The sequence below is a fragment of the Puma concolor genome, chromosome C1, assembly GCF_028749965.1.
Source record: "Puma concolor isolate L17-30 chromosome C1, mPumCon1.1.hap2, whole genome shotgun sequence".
Taxonomy (NCBI): Eukaryota; Metazoa; Chordata; class Mammalia; order Carnivora; family Felidae; genus Puma; species Puma concolor.
In genome coordinates this window covers 108,262,663-108,281,384 of record NC_141674.1, presented here as the reverse complement: position 1 = coordinate 108,281,384, position 18,722 = coordinate 108,262,663, and the positions used below count along the sequence as shown (strand labels likewise).

At 40.5% G+C, this 18,722-nt stretch overlaps 1 protein-coding gene across 1 annotated transcript; it reads right to left on the bottom strand.

The window, feature by feature from the left end:
• Positions 1 to 1,245: 1,245 nt before the first annotated feature.
• On the bottom strand, positions 1,246 to 3,226 carry LOC112848887 (uncharacterized). The gene is made up of 2 exons (XM_025912695.2): positions 3,088 to 3,226; positions 1,246 to 1,680 (listed from the first exon to the last, which is right to left on the bottom strand). Exon 2 carries the CDS (start codon positions 1,656 to 1,658, stop codon positions 1,362 to 1,364), a length of 297 nt encoding a protein of 98 aa, XP_025768480.1. The 5' UTR covers positions 1,659 to 1,680; positions 3,088 to 3,226; the 3' UTR covers positions 1,246 to 1,361.
• Between the last annotated feature and the right edge of the window lie 15,496 nt (positions 3,227 to 18,722).

Sequence of the window (18,722 nt, the reverse complement as noted above, 5' to 3'; positions counted from 1 at the left end):
GCCCAACTTGTCAACAAGCTGGGTCTGCACCTGGCCAAGGACCTTACCACATGGAGGGGGGTCTGAGGAGAGGAGCAGACCCATCCTGAAGATGAGTAGAGGCTGGTGGAGATGAGGGAGCTTGAAATGGTGACCACACTCCCAGGCCCTGACATCCCAGTTCCTATAGTTCTAATTCTATGCCTCTTCTCCATCCTAATACCCTTCCCAGGAATATAAGCCAATATATTCCCTTTTGTGAATTAAACAATGTTGATGTGGACTTCCCTAGCCACTTGTAAGTAATCCCCACTTTACAACTGTAAATATTTTTCCTGTTCATTCCTAATTGAGGTCCTTCCAGATTTATCCTTTTTTGTGTGTGCTGAAGTTTTCCTTTTGAAATTTTATAGATTCACAGGTTTTTGCCCAAATAGAGCATCTTTCACCGGAATTCTCTCCATGGCGACATGTTACAAAACTATGGTTCAGTATCCAAACCAACCAGCTGACATTAGTGTAGTCCACAACTCCAGTTTTGTTTTTTTTTTTTTTTAAAAGAGTACCTATCTGCTTACAGGTATAATTTAGAAACTATTGCCTCAGGAGACTTACAGCCTAATAAGGAAAAAAGGCACAGGGCAATTATGTTCAGGTGTGACATATGAGAGACGGGAAGGTGCCATGTGCTCCCCTCTCGGAGTGCTGGCTGTGTTCCATTAAATCAGGTGCTTGGGCACATGTTCGCCCCCTAAGCCTCATGACAACCCTGTAAGCTTACTGCTAGCATCAGCACTCCTTTTACAGAGAGAATGAAACCAAAGATCAGAGCAGAGCTAGAGTTTAAGCCCACTCAGCCTGTTTTCAGAATGTTCTGCCCAAGCATTATGCAGTAGGATTAATAGCGGAGGGTAGAATTTTTCCTGAGCCTTTCTGGACCTTTCCTCAATGTACCACTCCTCTTTCCCCCTCATGCCCACTTCCTCTGTCATGAGTACTTGGGCTCCTGAGGCGAACCACTGTAACAGCCATATTTACAGCTCTCTCAGGCTGCAGTCTCTGGATGTGCCCCTCAAGAGATGCCATATTCCTCTATGCAGCAGGTGGGGCCAGAGGGGAGGCCATTTTCAAAAGTTGTTGATTGTAGAGTAAGGGCTCTAGCCTCCCTCTAGAGTGAGGGATTGTGTCTTGGTGGTTTAGTGCTAGAAAACAACAAACGAAAAACTAAAAAAAGAGAAAAAGAAAAAAAACACAGGAGAAGAAAGCTTTGCACAGCAGAGGAATATGTTTACTTGTCAGTTCATGGCTTCAGGTTTCAGCACCAAGATGGTGAACATGGTGGAGATGTTGGAGGTAGTGGGTTGAGTGGTACACTTGGTGCCTCACTCTGGGGGTGGGCAGGGTGGTGGGCATTTAGGAGGACAGGGCTTGGCACAGGGCTTGGGAGGGGAGGGAGCTGGGCATGGAGGAGGGCACGGTGGGGGGCACAGCGAGGGGCATGGTGGGCACTTTGGTGGTGGTGGGCACTTCTCCCGTGGACACTTCTCAGAGCACCGTTGCAGAAGCTTCTTTAAACAGCTGGGTTGGCATTTGGCCTCACACTTTTGTTCACATCTGGGATCACAGTTCTTGGGCTCATTCTTGGGGTCACTAGATTTATTTTTATCATCACTCGACATTCTTTTTTGGATTTTCTGGGCCCTGTAAAGAAATATGCAACAGGTGGTATGTGGGAGACCATACAGCAAGGTAGGAGAGGACCAGCAATGCCTTCCCACTCATATCTCCTTCCCATCCTTGCTCTTATGAAAACTTTCCCAGGGTGGTTTGGGCTCTAGACCAAATTCTTTAAAATTTTTTTTTAATGTTTATTTATTTTTGAGACAGAGAGAGACAGAGCATGAATGGGGGAGGGTCAGAGAGAGGGAGACACAGAATCTGAAACAGGCTCCAGGCTCTGAGCTGGCAGCACAGAGCCCGACGCGGGGCTCGAACTCACGGACCGCGAGATCATGACCTGAGCTGAAGTCGGATGCTTAACCGACTGAGCCACCCAGGCGCCCCAGCTCTAGACCAAATTCTTATTGAAAGGCTGTCCTCTTGTCCTTGGAGTGGATGATATTTCTTGGTCTCTCCACCTTTACTCTGCTTTTTGTTCACTTACTCTTGCCTCCATTCCAAATCTCCCAATAGGAGTTCTCAACCTAGCATCCTGGAACCACCCCTCACCCATGATAAAATCATATTTAATCATATATTTATCAATTTAATTGCTATCTTTTGTAACACCCTGTGTTTTAATTCATCTAAATGTACTATTCTGAAGTCATAACTTTGGTTAGACTGCTAAAGGCATTCATGGCATAACAAGGGTTTTAAAGAACTCCTTTAGGGCCACCTCCATCTGGAGATGGAACAAGAAGATATAATAGTGGGTCTAGGGACTCAGGACACTTCTTTCAATCCTGTGTCCTGCCTAAGACCTCAAAGCCTTGATTTCTTCACTTGAGAACTTGGGATGGGAAGATAATTCAATTTCTACCATGGCTGAACTCCCATGGGCCACTATGGGACTCCTCCTCCCCATGAATACAGGAAGGGAAGAAATCAGGAGAGGGGGAGATGAGCTTGGAAATTCTAATTCTTCTGAAAACATGAATGTGAGAGCCACAAAATATGATTTTAAGGAAGAATTTTTTTTTATCCCTCTGTTAAGTTTTGGCCTGAGCTAGGTCTTCTTCTATGGATGGTTTTACTTCTAGGTATGAACACGGCTTTTCAGTCCCTGAAAATACTTGCAAGTTGTATCTAACTGGTACACCTTTGGTTTCCTTTAAGAATATAAAGTAAACTTTTATCTAATTTAGTTTTAAAATCAGCATAGCTCTCTGGAGAAATGGATCATTAAATTAAACTCCAAATTTGTTAAGAATATCTCTTTCAAAGGGGATAAAGCTACCCTCTTTCTTGTTACCAAAAATGAGAGGAGGATTTCATTCAAAAATAGCCATCGTCTTAACCCTGTTCAATGCATGGGATGCCGTAGGTCATTCTCAGGAAAGGAGAGAAAAAAGACGGGGCATTTCCAGTTGTCCAAATGCAACTCACCCTTTTGTATTGGTAGTGAACTTGACAAGTAGTTGAGTGAGGTGGGTGGTATTTCTGTGCTTGAGAAGGTGGATTTTCCCTCTGGCTCCTCTGCTCAGCTCTGAGGAAGCTAGGGGGTGGGGGAGGGAAAGCCCCAGTTGTGACCTCATCACTGCATCATCAGGTAGCTATTGTTGTGTGACTCCAGAGCTCCCAGCTCAACTCAAGCCCTTGAGAATAGACTGCTTCTTCACCCCCCTTTGCTGTCTTTCAAAATTCATGCTGGTGAAATCAGACCATGATGAATACTATTGAGTTCTAAGGATAAGAAGGCTCATTGTTGCTAGTAGCAGAAAAGCTCTGTTTACACATGGTCTCTCTTTCCTCCCAAATTTTACCTCTTTTGAACTTGCTCCTCCACCTTTCTAGTAGAGCTTCCTGGATTGCTCACAGTCATTTTGATTCTCTTCTCCCTAGTTTGTAATACGAGAGTCTGAAACCTCTTTTTGCCACTCCACACATCCTAAATTATTTCAGCTCTTTTTCTGTGTTTCTGCCTATATTTCACTGATTGTTGTGCTTTGGAATTTTTTTTAATCAGGGAGTGGATATCTCTTGATGTCCAAGGTAAACTCTCCTTATTGTATAGAGCTTGAGTTGATATTCCTGACCAGTTCTGACGTATTGTGTTAACCAAAATTCCTGCCTTAGAGTAGACAGGTTTGCCTCTGAGAAAATTCCTTCCTTGCCTTTTCAAAGGCCTGGCCAGTGGATCTCTATGGCTGCACCAGGAGTGTGCCTGGGTGGTAGTAGGAGGTTGGTGTGGGAAAGGCAAGTGGGTGGGATACATAGTGTCTTGGACTCAGGAAGTTCATCTTGGCTGATGACTTTTGGTTAAAATTGTGAAATGATTGTCTAAGGTGTTGACAGAGATTTCTGACAGCAAAGGGTGGGATGGACTAGTGGATGGGGCAGTGGAGCAAAAGATGCAGTAGCCTTTTCAAAGAGATTATAAACATCTTGAAGTCTGAAGTAAGGTGGTGGTCGTGGTAGGAAAGGGTACTAATGAGAGAAGCATCATCAGAGAAGTGTATTTATAGGATTCAGTTAATGGGAAATTGAGAATAAAATTATGAAAGATGACTCCCGGGTGTTATTGTTAATGGGTGCTGAAGAAACAGAATATATTTGTGTTAGAAGATGAGTTTGAGTCTGAGCAGGTTGAGTGTGGTCACAGTGGAACATCTTAAACGGTTATTGGAAGTGTGACTCCTGCCTTGTGCCACTGAGCAGACTGAGACCTTGAGTTATATTCAGTAAAAGAGGTGTTTGCTGAGTGGATAAGGATGAGAGAGGATTGGAGGAGAGAAAAGAAAAGGTACTGGGTAGGATGGGGAATCCCAGTATAAGGTTTATTTGGTATTTGCAAAGGATAAAGAACATCATACAAAACTTAAACCCAAATGAATCCAAATGAAAGGGGAGAGTGGGCAGAATTTAACCCCGTCACTAGGATAAGTGTTGTTGTACCCATTATCGTGATATAGCCTACCCCTCCATCCTCATTTTCTTTGCTCTATAATTTTCGTAATTATGAGCTCTAGCTCTTCAAAGCTGTTGAGAAGCAATTTCTGCACCCATGTCAAGAGACTCAGCTCCATCTGCTGTTCACCTCTGAAGCAAAGTTAGCAATCTGGTTATGGACAAGGCAGTTATTTGTGATAGTTATGTCAAAAGATGTAGTGATTTTGACTGGCTATTGTCTGGCTATTTCCTCTTCACTCTCTCCTTTCTCCCCTCTCCTATTTCTTGCTCAAGAAATTCCCACTGGATGAAAGTATATCATCCATAGGACTTCTACTAGGACATTTGTCCTTATCTTTTCAGTCTTTAAAACCCTCCTCTAAAGGCCAAGACTCCTGGCACTATTACGTTTAGTCTCCTGGCTATCAGCCTCACCTTTGGTTCAGGGTTTGGTCAACAACTGGCTGACGGCAAGGCACTGCCGAGGTGAATAAAGAGCCTCTGGACCTGTTGGGTATCAGAGGAAAGGAGGCTTAAATGAGAGAAGAGTGGGTATCAAACCCCCAGGTTAAGAATGAGGACCCTGGAATCAGGCTCTGGGTTCAAATTCCACCATCATTTTTTTACTTACCACATGGCCCCTATGATTGACTTCACTTTCTAAGTCTCAGTTCCTTCACAGTTCCACAGAATGTGATAATAACACCCATCTTAGGACTGTATGTAACTTATACTGAGCACTCATAACAGGCGCATTTCCAAGTGTAAAACCTACACACTCACCCAGGACACTGTCTCATTCTACTTATGGGCTGCTGTGAAGATTAAATGAGATTCTATGAATAAAGAGCCCCCAGTAAATGTTTGCTGTGCATGTGCATTATTATTTTTGTCAGTGTTTTCCTGACTCTTTCATCCCTTGGCTTGCTGACTATCCTCCCTACCCCACAATCTTGTCCCTGAAATCTCACTTCTCCATATCATTGTTTCCTGCCTTCCAGTCAACATTCCTGATGGTGTTTACAGGAAGAATAGATATTTCAGTGTTCATGGATGATTTCAGTTTTGAGTAATTATGTAAGAGTTGATGTAAGTGTTATTGATAACAGATAGTAATTTAAACATCTACTAGTCCAGAAAAGCAGACCATTCAGTGGTTTATCTTTGTGAGCCTCAAGGCCTTGTCTGGCTGCATATTGTACCAGGACAGGGATTCTATGTGTCAGCAGTTTAACTTCACTTGGTTCTTCTCTCTGTTTTTTAGGTGAAGTCTTCTTTTTCTGTTTTTTTTCCATCTCTCTGTGTAATTTTTGTCAAATAAACAGTCCTTATAAGATAGAGTCAAGAAATGACTCTATTCCTCCCCTTGGTGCCTGTTAAGACCTTCTTTGAGAGGCTGGCTCTTCCCTTCCTCCTGGGAAAAATCTCTAGCGTATGAGAGACTTTTAGAATCATGCTTAGACAATAAGTTCTCTGGTCACTTCTATTAATTCTAAACAATCTTATTTTAGTAATCAGAAGGTATATTTGCTGGAATTAAGATGGTGGAGAAGTAGGGGGACCCTGGGATTTCCTCATCCTTCAAGCCCAGCTGCATTGAGGTCAGATCACTTGGAACACCGAGGAAATTGATCTGTGGAGTTGTAGAAGGATCTCCACAGTTAGAGAGAGACAGCTTGGCAGGTGTGAGCTGTGTGGAAGTGAATTGTGTGTGTGGGGGGGGGGGAGAAAAATGGCAGTGCCATTAAGGGGAGGGAACCCTTTTTGTGGAGAGACAAAAGGCAGAGAAAAAGAGGGGGAGGTGAGAAAATGCGGCATAGAGTTAGCACAAGAGGAAAACCTCTCTGGACCACAGAGTGGGGAGCAATAAGTACTGACTGTTGAAGGTTTTTTGTTGTTTGTTTGTTGCAAACAGCATTTGGAGTTCAAACTCTGAGGTTTGGTAAGTGCATGACTTTCCTGGAGTGGAACTGCTGTGCGTGCTCCTGGGGAGAAGGAGGGAGCTGACCCGGGAGTGCATTGCATGGTGTAGGGATCACCATGCACACCGGGAAAGAACATTTCCCTTCCTGGAGTACTTTTGGAAGAGGGTATATTGCCTCCCCAAGGATGAAAGACTTACAGGTGCCAGTAAAAAGCCTTTCATCAGCAGGGAACAGAGGTGCCCCAGAAGGAATATAACCTTTGCTGCTATTAGCAGGGCTACACCATAGATTCTCCACACTATAAAGGCAAGAGACTGTTTTTCACAGACAAGAATTCAGACACAGAGTGGAGAAGCTCTACTCTGGAGGAGGGTGGGCAGACCGTGCAGTGCCAGGTCCTTAAAGGGTTCAGATTTTGAAGCCCAGCCACATGCCAAAGAAAAACATGGGAGAGCTGTGGTGCAGGGCAAGCTGACTCTTCTTGCTATTCTGTGAGGGCTGCATAAACAGCGGGGGTGTGAGATCCCTGGTCTGTGGATGAGAGATTGGGGTGGCTCCATTTCCCCCCCAAATCCAACACAGTGGGACCTCAGAGAGCATCACAGTGACTCCCAGTGGAGGCTGGACCTGCTTATAACAAACCCTGCCCTTCTGTGCCTAGCAACTGCTTATTTAGTGGGGCGAGACATTCTGACCCAGTACACTGGACCTCTCCTCCAGAAGACCAGCACAGTCAACAGACTCCATGTACCAGGACTTTAAAATGACACCTACAGCCCTTTCTTTTTTTTTTTTTCTTTCTCTCTTTCTTTCTTTCAGAATCAGGCTCATAGTTTCTTGTGTGTTTTTGGGGGGATTTTTTGTTTGTGTTTTTTTTTCCTTTTATTCTTTTTTTGGATTAGTCTTATTCTTTTTTTCTTCCTTTTTTTTTCTTTTCTTCTTCCTTTTTTTTTTTTCTTCTTCATTTCCTTTATCTTTCCTTGGAATCACCCTTATAGGGTATTTTTTATTTTCTGTTTGATGTTTTTTTTGTCCACTTTCCTTTTGTCTTTTTTTTGGATCAGGCTTACCCCTTCTTTTTTCCAGGGTTACTTCAACAAACAAATCAAAGCACGCCTAGTTAAAGGTCAAAAAACTCCACCATTGCAAGCAAGCAGGTGCTCTGCAGAGAAATGACCAGTGCTCTTTAGAGCAGCCAAAATGTAACATCAGAGTACACACAGCATACACCAGAAATACTTTCTGAAATGCCAGACCCTGGACAATGTATGACCCCCTCTTTTTTTTGGAGTTTCCCTGTCTCTCTTTTTTTTTATACTTTAACTTTATTTTTTATTTTTTAAAATTTACATCCAAATTAGTTAGTATATAGTGAAGCAATGATTTCAGGAGTAGATTCCTTAATGCCCCTGACCCATTTAGCCCATTCTCCCTCCCACAACCCCTCCAGAAACCCTCAGTTTTTTCTCCATATTTATGAGTCTCTTTTGTTTTGTCCCCCTCCCTGTTTTTATGTTATTTTTGTTTCCCTTCCCTTATGTTCATCTGTTTTGTCTCTTAAAGTCCTCATATGAATGAAGTCATATGATTTGTGACTTCTCTGACTAATTTCACTTAGTGTAATACCCTCCAGTTCCATTCACGTAGTTGCAAATGGCAAGATTTCATTCTTTTTGATTGCCTAGTAATACTCCATTGCATATATATACCACATCTTCTTTATCCATTCATCCATCGTTGGACATTTGGGCTCTTTACATACTTTGGCTACTGTTGATAGTGCTGCTATAAACATGGGGTGCATGTGTCCCTTCGAAACAGCACACTTGTGTCCCTTGGATAAATGCCTAGTAATGCAATTGCTGGGTCGTAGGGTAGTTTTATTTTTAATTTTTTGAGGAACCTCCATGCTGTTTTCCAGAGTGGCTGCACCAGCTTGCATTGCCACCAACAATGCAAAAGAGATCCTCTTTCTCCGCATCCTCGCCAACATCTGTTGTTGCCTGCATTGTTAATGTTAGCCATTCCTACAGGTGTAAGGTGGTATCTCATTGTGGTTTTGATTTGTATTTCCCTGATAATGAGTGATGTGGAACATTTTTTCATGTGTTGGTTGGCCATCTGGATGTCTTCTTTGAAGAAATGTATATTCATGTCTTTTGCCCATTTCTTCATTGTATTATTTGTTTTTGGGGTGTTGAGTTTGATAAGTTCTTTGTAGATTTTGGATACTAACCCTTTATCTGATATGTCATTTGCAAATATCTTCTCCCATTCTGTCGGTTGCTTTTTAGTTTTGCTGATTGTTTCCTTTGCTGTGCAGAAGCTTTTTATTTTGATGAGGTCCGAGTAGTTCATTTTTGCTTTTGTTCCTCTTGCCTCTGGAGATGTGTTGAGTAAGAAATTGCTGCTGGCGAGATCAAAGAGGTTTTTGCCTGCTTTCTCCTTGAGGATTTTGATGGCTTCCTGTCTTACATTGAGGTCTTTCATCCATTTTGAGTTTATTTTTGTGTATGGTGTAAGAAAGTGGTCCAGGTTCATTCTTGTGCATGTCACTGTCCAGTTGTCCCAGCACCATTTGCTGAAGAGACTGTCTTTATTCCATTATCCAATGGAATTCTTTCCTGCTTTGTCAAACATAAGTTGGCTGTATGTTTGTGTGTCCATTTCTGGGTTCTCTATTCTACTCCATTGATCTGAGTGTCTGTTCTTGTGCCAGTACCATACCGTCTTGATGATTACAGCTTTGTAGTATAGCTTGAAGTCTGGGATTGTGATGCCTCCTGCTTTGGTTTTCTTTTTCAAGATTGCTTTGGCTATTCCGGGTCTTTTCTGGTTCCATACAAATTTTAGGATTATTTGCTCTAGCTCTGTGAAGAATGCTGGTGTTACTTTGATAGGGATTGCATTGAATATGTAGATTGCCTTGGGTAGTATCAACATTTTAACAATATTTGTTCTTCCTATCCAGGAGCATGGAATCTTTTTCCATTTCTCTGTGTCTTCTTCAATATCTTTCATAAGCTTTCTTCAGTTTTCAGTGTATAGATTTTTCACCTCTTTGGTTAGATTTATTTCTAGGGATTTTATGGTTTTTGGTGCAACTGTAAATAGGATCGATTCCTTGATTTCTCTTCCTGTCATTTCATTGTTGGTGTATAGGAATGCAACCAATTTCTGTGCATTGATTTTATATCCTGAAACTTTGCTGAATTCATGAATCAGTTCTAGCAGTTTTTTGGTGGAATCTTTTGGGTTTTCCATGTGGAGTATGTCATCTGCGAAGAGTGAAAGTTTGACCTCCTCCTGGCCAATTTGGATGCCTTTTATTTCTTTGTGTTGTTTGATTGCAGAGGCTAAGACTTCCAATACTATGTTGAATAACAGTGGCGAGAGTGGACATCCCTGTCTTGTTCCTGACCTTAAGGGGAAAGCTCTCAGTTTTTCCCCATTGAGGATAATATTAGTGTTGGGTCACTCGTATATGGCTTTTATCATCTCGAGGTATGATCCTTTTATCTTTACTTTCTTGAGGGTTTTTATCACGAAAGGATGCTGTATTTTGTCAAATGCTTTCTCTGTATCTATTGAGTGCATCATATGGTTTTTGTCCTTTCTTTTATTGATGTGATGAATCATGTTAATTGTTTTGCAGATATTGAACCAGCCCTGCATCCCAGGTATAAATCCCACTTGGTCGTGGTGAATAATTTTTTTAATGTATTGTTGGATCCAGTTGGCTAATATCTCGTTGAGGATTTTTGCATCCATGTTCATCAGGGAAATTGGTCTATAGTTCTCCTTGTTAGTGGGGTCTCTGGTTTTGGAATCAAGGTAATGGTGGATTCACAGAAAGAGTTTGGACGTTTTCCTTCCATTTCTATTTTTTGGAACATCTTCAAGAGACTAGGTGTTAACTCTTCCTTAAATATTTGGTAGAATTCCCCTGGAAAGCCATCTGCACCTGGACTCTTTTTTTTTGGCAGATTTTTGATTACTAATTCGATTTCCTTACTGGTTATGGGTCTGTTCAAATTTTCGATTCCTTCCTGTTTCAGTTTTGGTAGTGTATATGTTTCTAGGAATTTGTACATTTCTTCCAGATTGCCCAACTTATTGGCATAAAATTGTTTATAATAGTCTCTTATTATTGTTTTTATTTCTGTTGTCTTGGTGATGATCTCTCCTCTTTCATTCTTGATTTTACTTATTTGGGTCCTTTCCTTTTTCTTCTTGATCAAACTGGCTAGTGGTTTATCAATTTTGTTAATTCTTTCCAAGAACCAGCTTCTGGTTTCATTGATCTGTTCTACTGTTTTTTTGGTGTCGATAGCATTAATTTCTGCTCTAATATTTATTATTTCCTGTCTTCTGCTGGTTTTAGGTTTTATTTGCTGTTCTTTTTCCAGCTCCTTAAGGCGTAAGGTTAGGTTGTGTATCTGAGATCTTTCTTCCTTCTTTTTTTTTTTATTTTTTTTATTTATTTTTTTTAGCGTTTAATTTTGAGACAGAGAGAGACAGAGCATGAACAGGGGAGGGGCAGAGAGAGAGGGAGACACAGAATCAGAAACAGGCTCCAGGCTCTGAGCTGTCAGCACAGAGCCCGAAGGGGGGCTCGAACTCACGGACCATGAGATAATGACCTGAGCCGAAGTCGGACGCTTAACCGACGAATCCACCCAGGTGCCCCCTTTCTTCCTTCTTTAGGAAGGCCTGGATTGCTATATACTTTCTCTTATGACCACCTTTGTTGTGTCCCAGAGGTTTTGTGTTGTGGTGTTATCATTTTCATTGACTTCCATATACTTTTTAATTTCTTCTTTAACTGCTTGGTTAGCCATTCATTCTTTAGTAGGATGTTCTTCAGTCTCTAAGTATTTGTTAACGTTTCCAAATTTTTTCTTGTGGTTGATTTCAAGTTTCATAGCATAGTGGTCTGAAAATATGCACGGTATGATCTCGATCTTTTTGTACTTAGGGCTGATTTGTGTCCCAGTATATGGTCTATTCTGGAGAACGTTCTGGGTGCACTGGAGAAGAATATATATTCTGCTGCTTTAGGAAGAAATGTTCTGAATATATCTGTTAAGTCCATCTGGTCCAATGTGTCATTCAAGGCCATCGTTTCCTTGTTGATTTTTTGATTAGATGATCTGTCCATTGCTGTGAGAGGGGTGTTGAAGTCTCCTACTATTATGGTATTACTATCGATGAGTTTCTTTATGTTTGTGATTAATTGATTTATATATTTGGGTGCTCCACATTTGGTGCATAAATGTTTACAATTGTTAGGTCTTCTTGGTCTATAGATCCCTTGATTATGATATAATGCCCTTTTGCATCTCTTGATACAGTATTTATTTTAAAGTCTAGATTGTCTGATATAAGTATGGCTACTCCGGCTTTCTTTTGTTGACTATTAGCATGATAGATGGTTCTTCATCCCCTTATTTTCAATCTGTAGGTGTCTTTAGGTCTAAAGTGGGTCTCTTGTAAACAGCATATAGATGGGTCTTGTTTTCTTATCCATTCTCTTACCCTATGTCTTTTGATTGGAGCATTGAGTCCATTGACATTTAGAGTGAGTGCTGAAAGATATGCATTTATTGTCATTATGATGCTTGTAGAGTTGGAGTTTCTGGTGGTGTTCTCTGGTCCTTTCTAATCTTTTGTTGCTTTGGTATATATATATATATATATATATATATTTAAAATATGTATGTATTTTCATCTTTTCTCCCCTCAAAGAGTTCCCCTTAAAATTTCTTGCAGGGCTGGTTTAGTGGTCACAAAATCCTTTAATTTTTGTTTGTCTTGGAAACTTTTCATCTCTCCTTCTGTTTTGAATGACAGCCTTGCTGAATAAAGAATTCTTGGCTGCATTTTTTTTTCTGATTCGGCACACTGAATATATCCCACCACTCCTTTCTGGCCTGCCAAGTTTCTGTGGATAGGTCTGATGCAAACCTGATCTGTCTTCCCTTGTAGGTTAGGGACTTTTTTTTCCCTTGCTGCTTTCATGATTCTCTCCTTGACTATTTTGTGAATTTGACTATGATATGCCTTGTTGATGGTCGGTTTTTGTTGAATCTAGTGGGAGTCCTCTGTGCTTCCTGGATTTTGATGTCTGTGTCTTTACCCAGGCTAGGAAATTTTTCTGCTATGATTTGCTCACATAATCCTTCTACTCCTATTTCTCTCTCTTCCGCCTCTGGGACCCCTATGATTCTGATGTTCGTTTTTAATGAGTCACTGATTTCTCTAATCCTTAAATGGTGCTCTTTTGCCTTAATCTCCCTCTTTTTTCCTGCTTTGTTATTCTCTATAAGTTTGTCCTCTATATTGCTGATTCTCTGTTCTGCCTCATCCATCCTTGCCGTCGCTGCATCCATCCGTGATTGCAGCGCAGTTATAGTATTTGTAATTTCATTCTGGCTATTTTTTACTTCTTTTATCTCTGCAGAAAGGGATTCTAATCTATTTTTGACTCCAGCTACTATTTTTATTATCGTGATTCTAAATTCTGGTTCAGACATCTTGCTTGTGTCTGTGTTGGTTAAATCCCTGGCTGTTGTTTCTTCGTGCTCTTTCTTTTGGGGTGAATTCCTTCGTTTTGTCATTTTGAAAGGAGGAAAGGAATTAAAGAGGTAGAAAAACTGAAATTAAAAATATTAAAATTAAAAAATTAAAATTAAAAATTAAAAATGCACACACAAAAATCGAATAGATAGATGATGCTAAATCTTAGGTGTGTTTTGGTCTGGGTGTAGAAAGTGGTTTGACAGGGGCGCCTGGGTGGCGCAGTCGGTTGAGCGTCCGACTTCAGCCAGGTCACGATCTCGCGGTCCGTGAGTTCAAGCCCCGCGTCAGGCTCTGGGCTGATGGCTCGGAGCCTGGAGCCTGTTTCCGATTCTGTGTCTCCCTCTCTCTCTGCCCCTCCCCCGTTCATGCTATGTCTCTCTCTGTCCCAAAAATAAATAAACGTTGAAAAAAAAAATTAAAAAAAAAAAAAAAAAAAAGAAAGTGGTTTGACAGATTAGAGAAACAAACAAAAAAACCCAAAAAACAAAAAAACAAAAAAAAAGGGGGGGAGAGAAAAAAAGGAAATTGTTTGAGAATTTGAAAAAAACATATACAGTAAAGTAGACTAAAATACACAAAAGTAGAGAATATAGTAGAAAAACTTAGAAAAATATTTTAATAAAAATTATAAAGAAATATGAATTTTTTCTGTGTTTAAGAAAAAAGAAAGGAAATGAAAAAGAGAAAAGTAAAAAAAAAAGAAAAAAGAAAAGAAATAAAAGAAATCATTTGAAAATTTGAAAAAGTGAATACACTGTAGTAGACTGAAATAAAATTATGGGAATAAGATAGAATTTGAAAAAAATTACATACAAGCAAAAAATATAGTAATAAAAATTAAATAAAAATATTTTAAAAAGAAATTGAAAGTAAAAATGAAGTGTTTCTCTTTCTGCATTCAAGAAAAAGAATAGAAATGAAAAATAGAAAAAAGAAAAAGAAAGAACAAAAAGGAAATTGAAAATTTGAAAAGGTGAGTACACTGAAGTAGACTAAAATAAAATGATGGGAGTAAAGTAGAATTTGAAAAAATTTACACAAAAGTAAAAAATACAGTATTAAAAATTAAACAGATATTTTTAATAAAAATTGAAAATAAAAATGAGTTTTTTCTCTTTCTGTATTCAAGAAAAAGAAAAGAATTGTAAAAGAGAAAAAGGAAAAAGAGAGAGAAAAAAATTGAATAGATGAAACTACTAACAGATTGAAGTAGGACTGAAATTGCTTCGTTTTCCCCTAGAGGTCAGTCCGTGTAGCTCTTTATAGTCCATAAATTAAGCAGGCGGTGAGGTTTGTGTTCTTGAGCGAACTAGGCCCAGTTGGGCAGGTCTCAGTGTAACAGCTCCGCTCTCCACTAGATGGCACTGCTAGCCTACTGGGGTGGATTGTTGCAGTGCTTGTTAGTGCACATGTGCATGCACGTGAGCAGGAGCGGTGAAAAATGGCACCACCCTGACACCCAGTCTGCTCTCTCCCGGATCAGCAATTGTTCACCAGTCCTCCGTCTTCAGCTCTCATCCACTCCCCATTTTTCCATTCTCCGTGACCAGGCCTCAGGCAGTACATCTCTCACAAGTTTTGTCTCAGAGGCTGTTTTCCCCAGCCCCTTCTGAAGGACTGCGTCTTTGACCCGCTCCACCCCTCTGCGGGAGGGTCTCACCTAGCAATGGCCAAATGAGCCATGGCCAAATGTCGGCTGCACCCAGGATGAACCTTCTAACAGATTGAAGGACTGAAATTGCTTCTTTTTCCCCTAGAGATCAGTCTATGTAGCTCTTTATAGCCCATAAATTAAGCAGGTGGTGAGGTTTGTGTTCTTGAAGAGCGAAATTTGCTGGACACTGCTGTTGCCGGTGCCCCAAGACTGAGGCCAGGTGCCAGCCTGTCCCCCAAAAAGATTGCAAGACAGTGTAGCCTCAGCCTTTCAGGGATGGTGGAAAATCGCAACACACATCTGGCACCAGGCTTCACCCTCAACAACCTTGCTCCAGCACCAGTGAATGTGGCTGCCTTCCGGGGTCTGCTGGGACCAGGTGGCTTCAATCTGTCCAGCAGTGGAACCGCTTTTCCCTGTGTGGCCCGAGAACCTCCCAGGCCCCACTCTGTTCCTGGGGATTCCCACCAGAGCACCACTAGGTATCGAGCTGAGGAGTTGCAGCCTTTGCACTCCCCTTGTTTACAGCCTTAATGGAATTTAAACCCTCTCCTTTCTCCTTTCTCCCTTTTTAGTTTAGTCCCTGCAGCTGTTTCCAATTTTCCACTTTCTCTCCAGCTGCTTTTGAGGAGGGGTGCTTTTCCCGTATGCTACCCCCCTCCCCAGTGTCAGTCCTTTCTCCACCCGCAAAAGGGGTTCCCTACCTTTCAGGGCTTCTTGCTCCCCAAGTTCAGCTCTTTGTGTCGTGTACCTGCTGAAATCTGTGGTTCAGGTTGTGTAGTTTGTTGTGTTAATCTTGCAATCAGTTTTCTAGGTGTGTAGGATGGTTTAGTGTTGGTCTGGCTGTATTTCATGGACGCGAGACACAAAAATCTTCTGTGTATTCCACCATCTTGGCTTCTCTTCGACCCCCTTTTAATATAGCAGTACTCTCAGGTGCAGGAAACATAAAAAGCTTTTAAAATACACAAAAGACAGAAATGTAGCCAAAATGACAAGACAAAGGATTTCCCTCCTCCCCCCTAAAAAAGGACAAGAAGAAATCATAGCCAGGGACTTGTTCAAAACAGATATCAGCAATATATCTGGATAAAAATTTAGAACAACAGTCATAAGACTACTAGCTGGGCCTGAAAAAATAATAGAAGACACCAGAGAAACCCTTGCTACAGAGATCAAAGACCTAAGAACTAGTCAGGATGAAATTTTTTTTTTTAATTTTTTTTTTCAACGTTTATTTATTTTTTGGGACAGAGAGAGACAGAGCATGAATGGGGGAGGGGCAGAGAGAGAGGGAGACACAGAACCAGAAACAGGCTCCAGGCTCTGAGCCATCAGCCCAGAGCCTGATGCGGGGCTCGAACTCACGGACCGTGAGATCGTGACCTGGCTGAAGTCGGACGCTTAACCGACTGCGCCACCCAGGCGCCCCAGGATGAAATTTTTAAAAAATGCTATAACGGAAATGCAAAACTGATGGATATAGTCACCATGAGGATGGGAGAAGCAGAGGAAAGAATAGGTGATATAGAAGATAAAATGGAAAAATAGTAAGCTGAAAAAAGATAGAAAGGAAATTATTACATCATGAGGGGAGACTTAAAGAGCTTAGTGATTCCATGAAACAAGACGATATTCATATCATGAGAGTCCCAGAAGAAGAGCAAGAAAAAGGGACAGAAGTCTTAATTGAATGACAGATGGGAACTTCCCTAATCCAGGGCTTCAAGCCAAGAGGCACAGAGAACTCCCTTCCAAATCAATAAAAACTGGCCAACACCATGATGTATCATAGTGAAACTTGCAAAATACAAGGTAAAGAGAGAATTCTGAAAGCAGCTAGGGACAAACTGTCCTTAACTTACAAGTGTAGACACACTTGTAAGGTTAGCAGCAGACCTTTCCACTGAAACTTGGTCAAAAAGGAGTGGCAGGAAATAGTCAATGTACTGAATGGGAAAATATGCAGGGAAGAATCCTTTATCCAGCAATGCTGTCATTTAGGATAGAAGGAGAAATAAAGAGTTTCCCAGACAAACAAAAACTAAAGGAGTTTGTGACCACTAAACCAGCCCTGCAGATATTTTAAGGAGGGCACTCTGCATGGAGGAAAAAAAAAAGAACACCAAAGAAACAAAGACTACAAATGACCAGAGAACATCACCAGGAACGCTCACTCTATGTTAACACACTGAGACTAAGTTAATATCTTACCATAATCACTGTGACTGTAAATAGATTAAATGTTCCAATCAAAAGACATAGGGCATTAGAATGGATAAAAAAAACAAGACCCATCTATATGCTGCCTACAAGAGACTCACTTTAGACCTAAAGACACAGGCAGATTGAAAGTGACAGGATGGAGCACCATATACCAGGTTAGTGGATGTCAAAGAAAGTTAGAACAGCCATACTTATATCAGACAAACTAGATTTTAAAACAAAGACTGTAACAAGAGATGAAGTAGGGCACTGTATCATAATTAAAGGGTCTATCCATAAAGAAGATCTAGCAATTGTAAGTATTTAGACCCCCAACTTAAAAGAACCCAAATATATTAATCAATTAATAACAAATATAAAGAAACTCATAGGTAATAAGGCTGTAATAGTAGGCCACTTACAACAATGGACAGATCATCTAAGCAGAAAATAAACAAGGAAACAATGGCTCTGAATGATACACTGGGCTAGATGGACTTAACAGATATATTCAGAACATCGTATCCTAAAGCAGCAGAATACACATTCTTCTCGAATGCACATGGGACATTCTTCAGAATTGAGCACGTACTGGGTCAAAAATCAGGCCTCCAAAATACAAGATTGGATCATGCCATGCATATTTTCTGACCACAACACCATGAAACTTGAAGTCAATCACAAGAAAAAATATGGAAAGCCCTCAAATACATGGAGGTTAAAGAACATCCTACTAAAGAATGAATTTCCTGGTTAACCAGGAAATTAAAGACATAAAAAATACTTGGAAGCCAATGAAAATGAAAACATGAGAATCCAAACCCTTTGGGGTGCAGCCAAGGCAGTCCTAAGAGGAAAGTATATTGCATTTCAGGCCTATCTTAAGAAGCAAGAATGGTCCCAAATACACAACCTAACCTTACACCTAAAGGAGTTAGAAAAGGAGCAGGAAATAAAGCCTAAGCCAGCAGAAGAAGGGAAATAATAAAGATTAGAGCAGAAATAAATGATATAGAAACAACAACAACAAAGACCAGTAGAACAGATCAATACAACTAAACGCTGGTTCTTAAAAAAAATAAACAAAATTGATAAACTCCTAGCCAGACTTCTCAAAGAGAAAAGAGAGAAGGCTCAAATAGATAAAATCACAAATAAAAGAGAAAAGAACAAAACCACCACAGAAATACAAACAATGATAAGAGAATACTATCAAAAATTATATGCCAACAAACTGGGAAATCTGGAAGAAATGGGAAAATTGCTAGAAACTCACAAAATACCAAAGTTGAAACAAGAAGAAGAAGAAGTAGAAAATTTGAACAGACCCATAACCAGCAAAATATTGAATCAGTAATTAAAAATCTCCCAATAAACAAGAGTCCTGGCCTCTTGTCCAGGATGGTTTCCCAGGGGCATGCTACTAGCCATTTAAAGAAGAGTTAATACCTATTCTTCTCCAACTTTTCAAAAAATACAAATGGAAGGAAAGCTTCCAAGCTCATTCTATGAGCTTGATTCCAAAACTTTACCTTGATTCCAAAGCCAGACAAAGATCCCACTAAAAAGGAGAAATACAGGCCAATATCCCTGATGAATATGGATGCAAAAATTCTCAACAAGATATTAGCAAATCAAATTCAAACATACATAAAAATAATTATTCACCATGATCAAGTGGGATTTATTCCTGAGCTGCAGATCTGGTTCAATAGTCACAAATCAATCAACATGGTATACCACACTAATAAAAGGATAAGAACCAT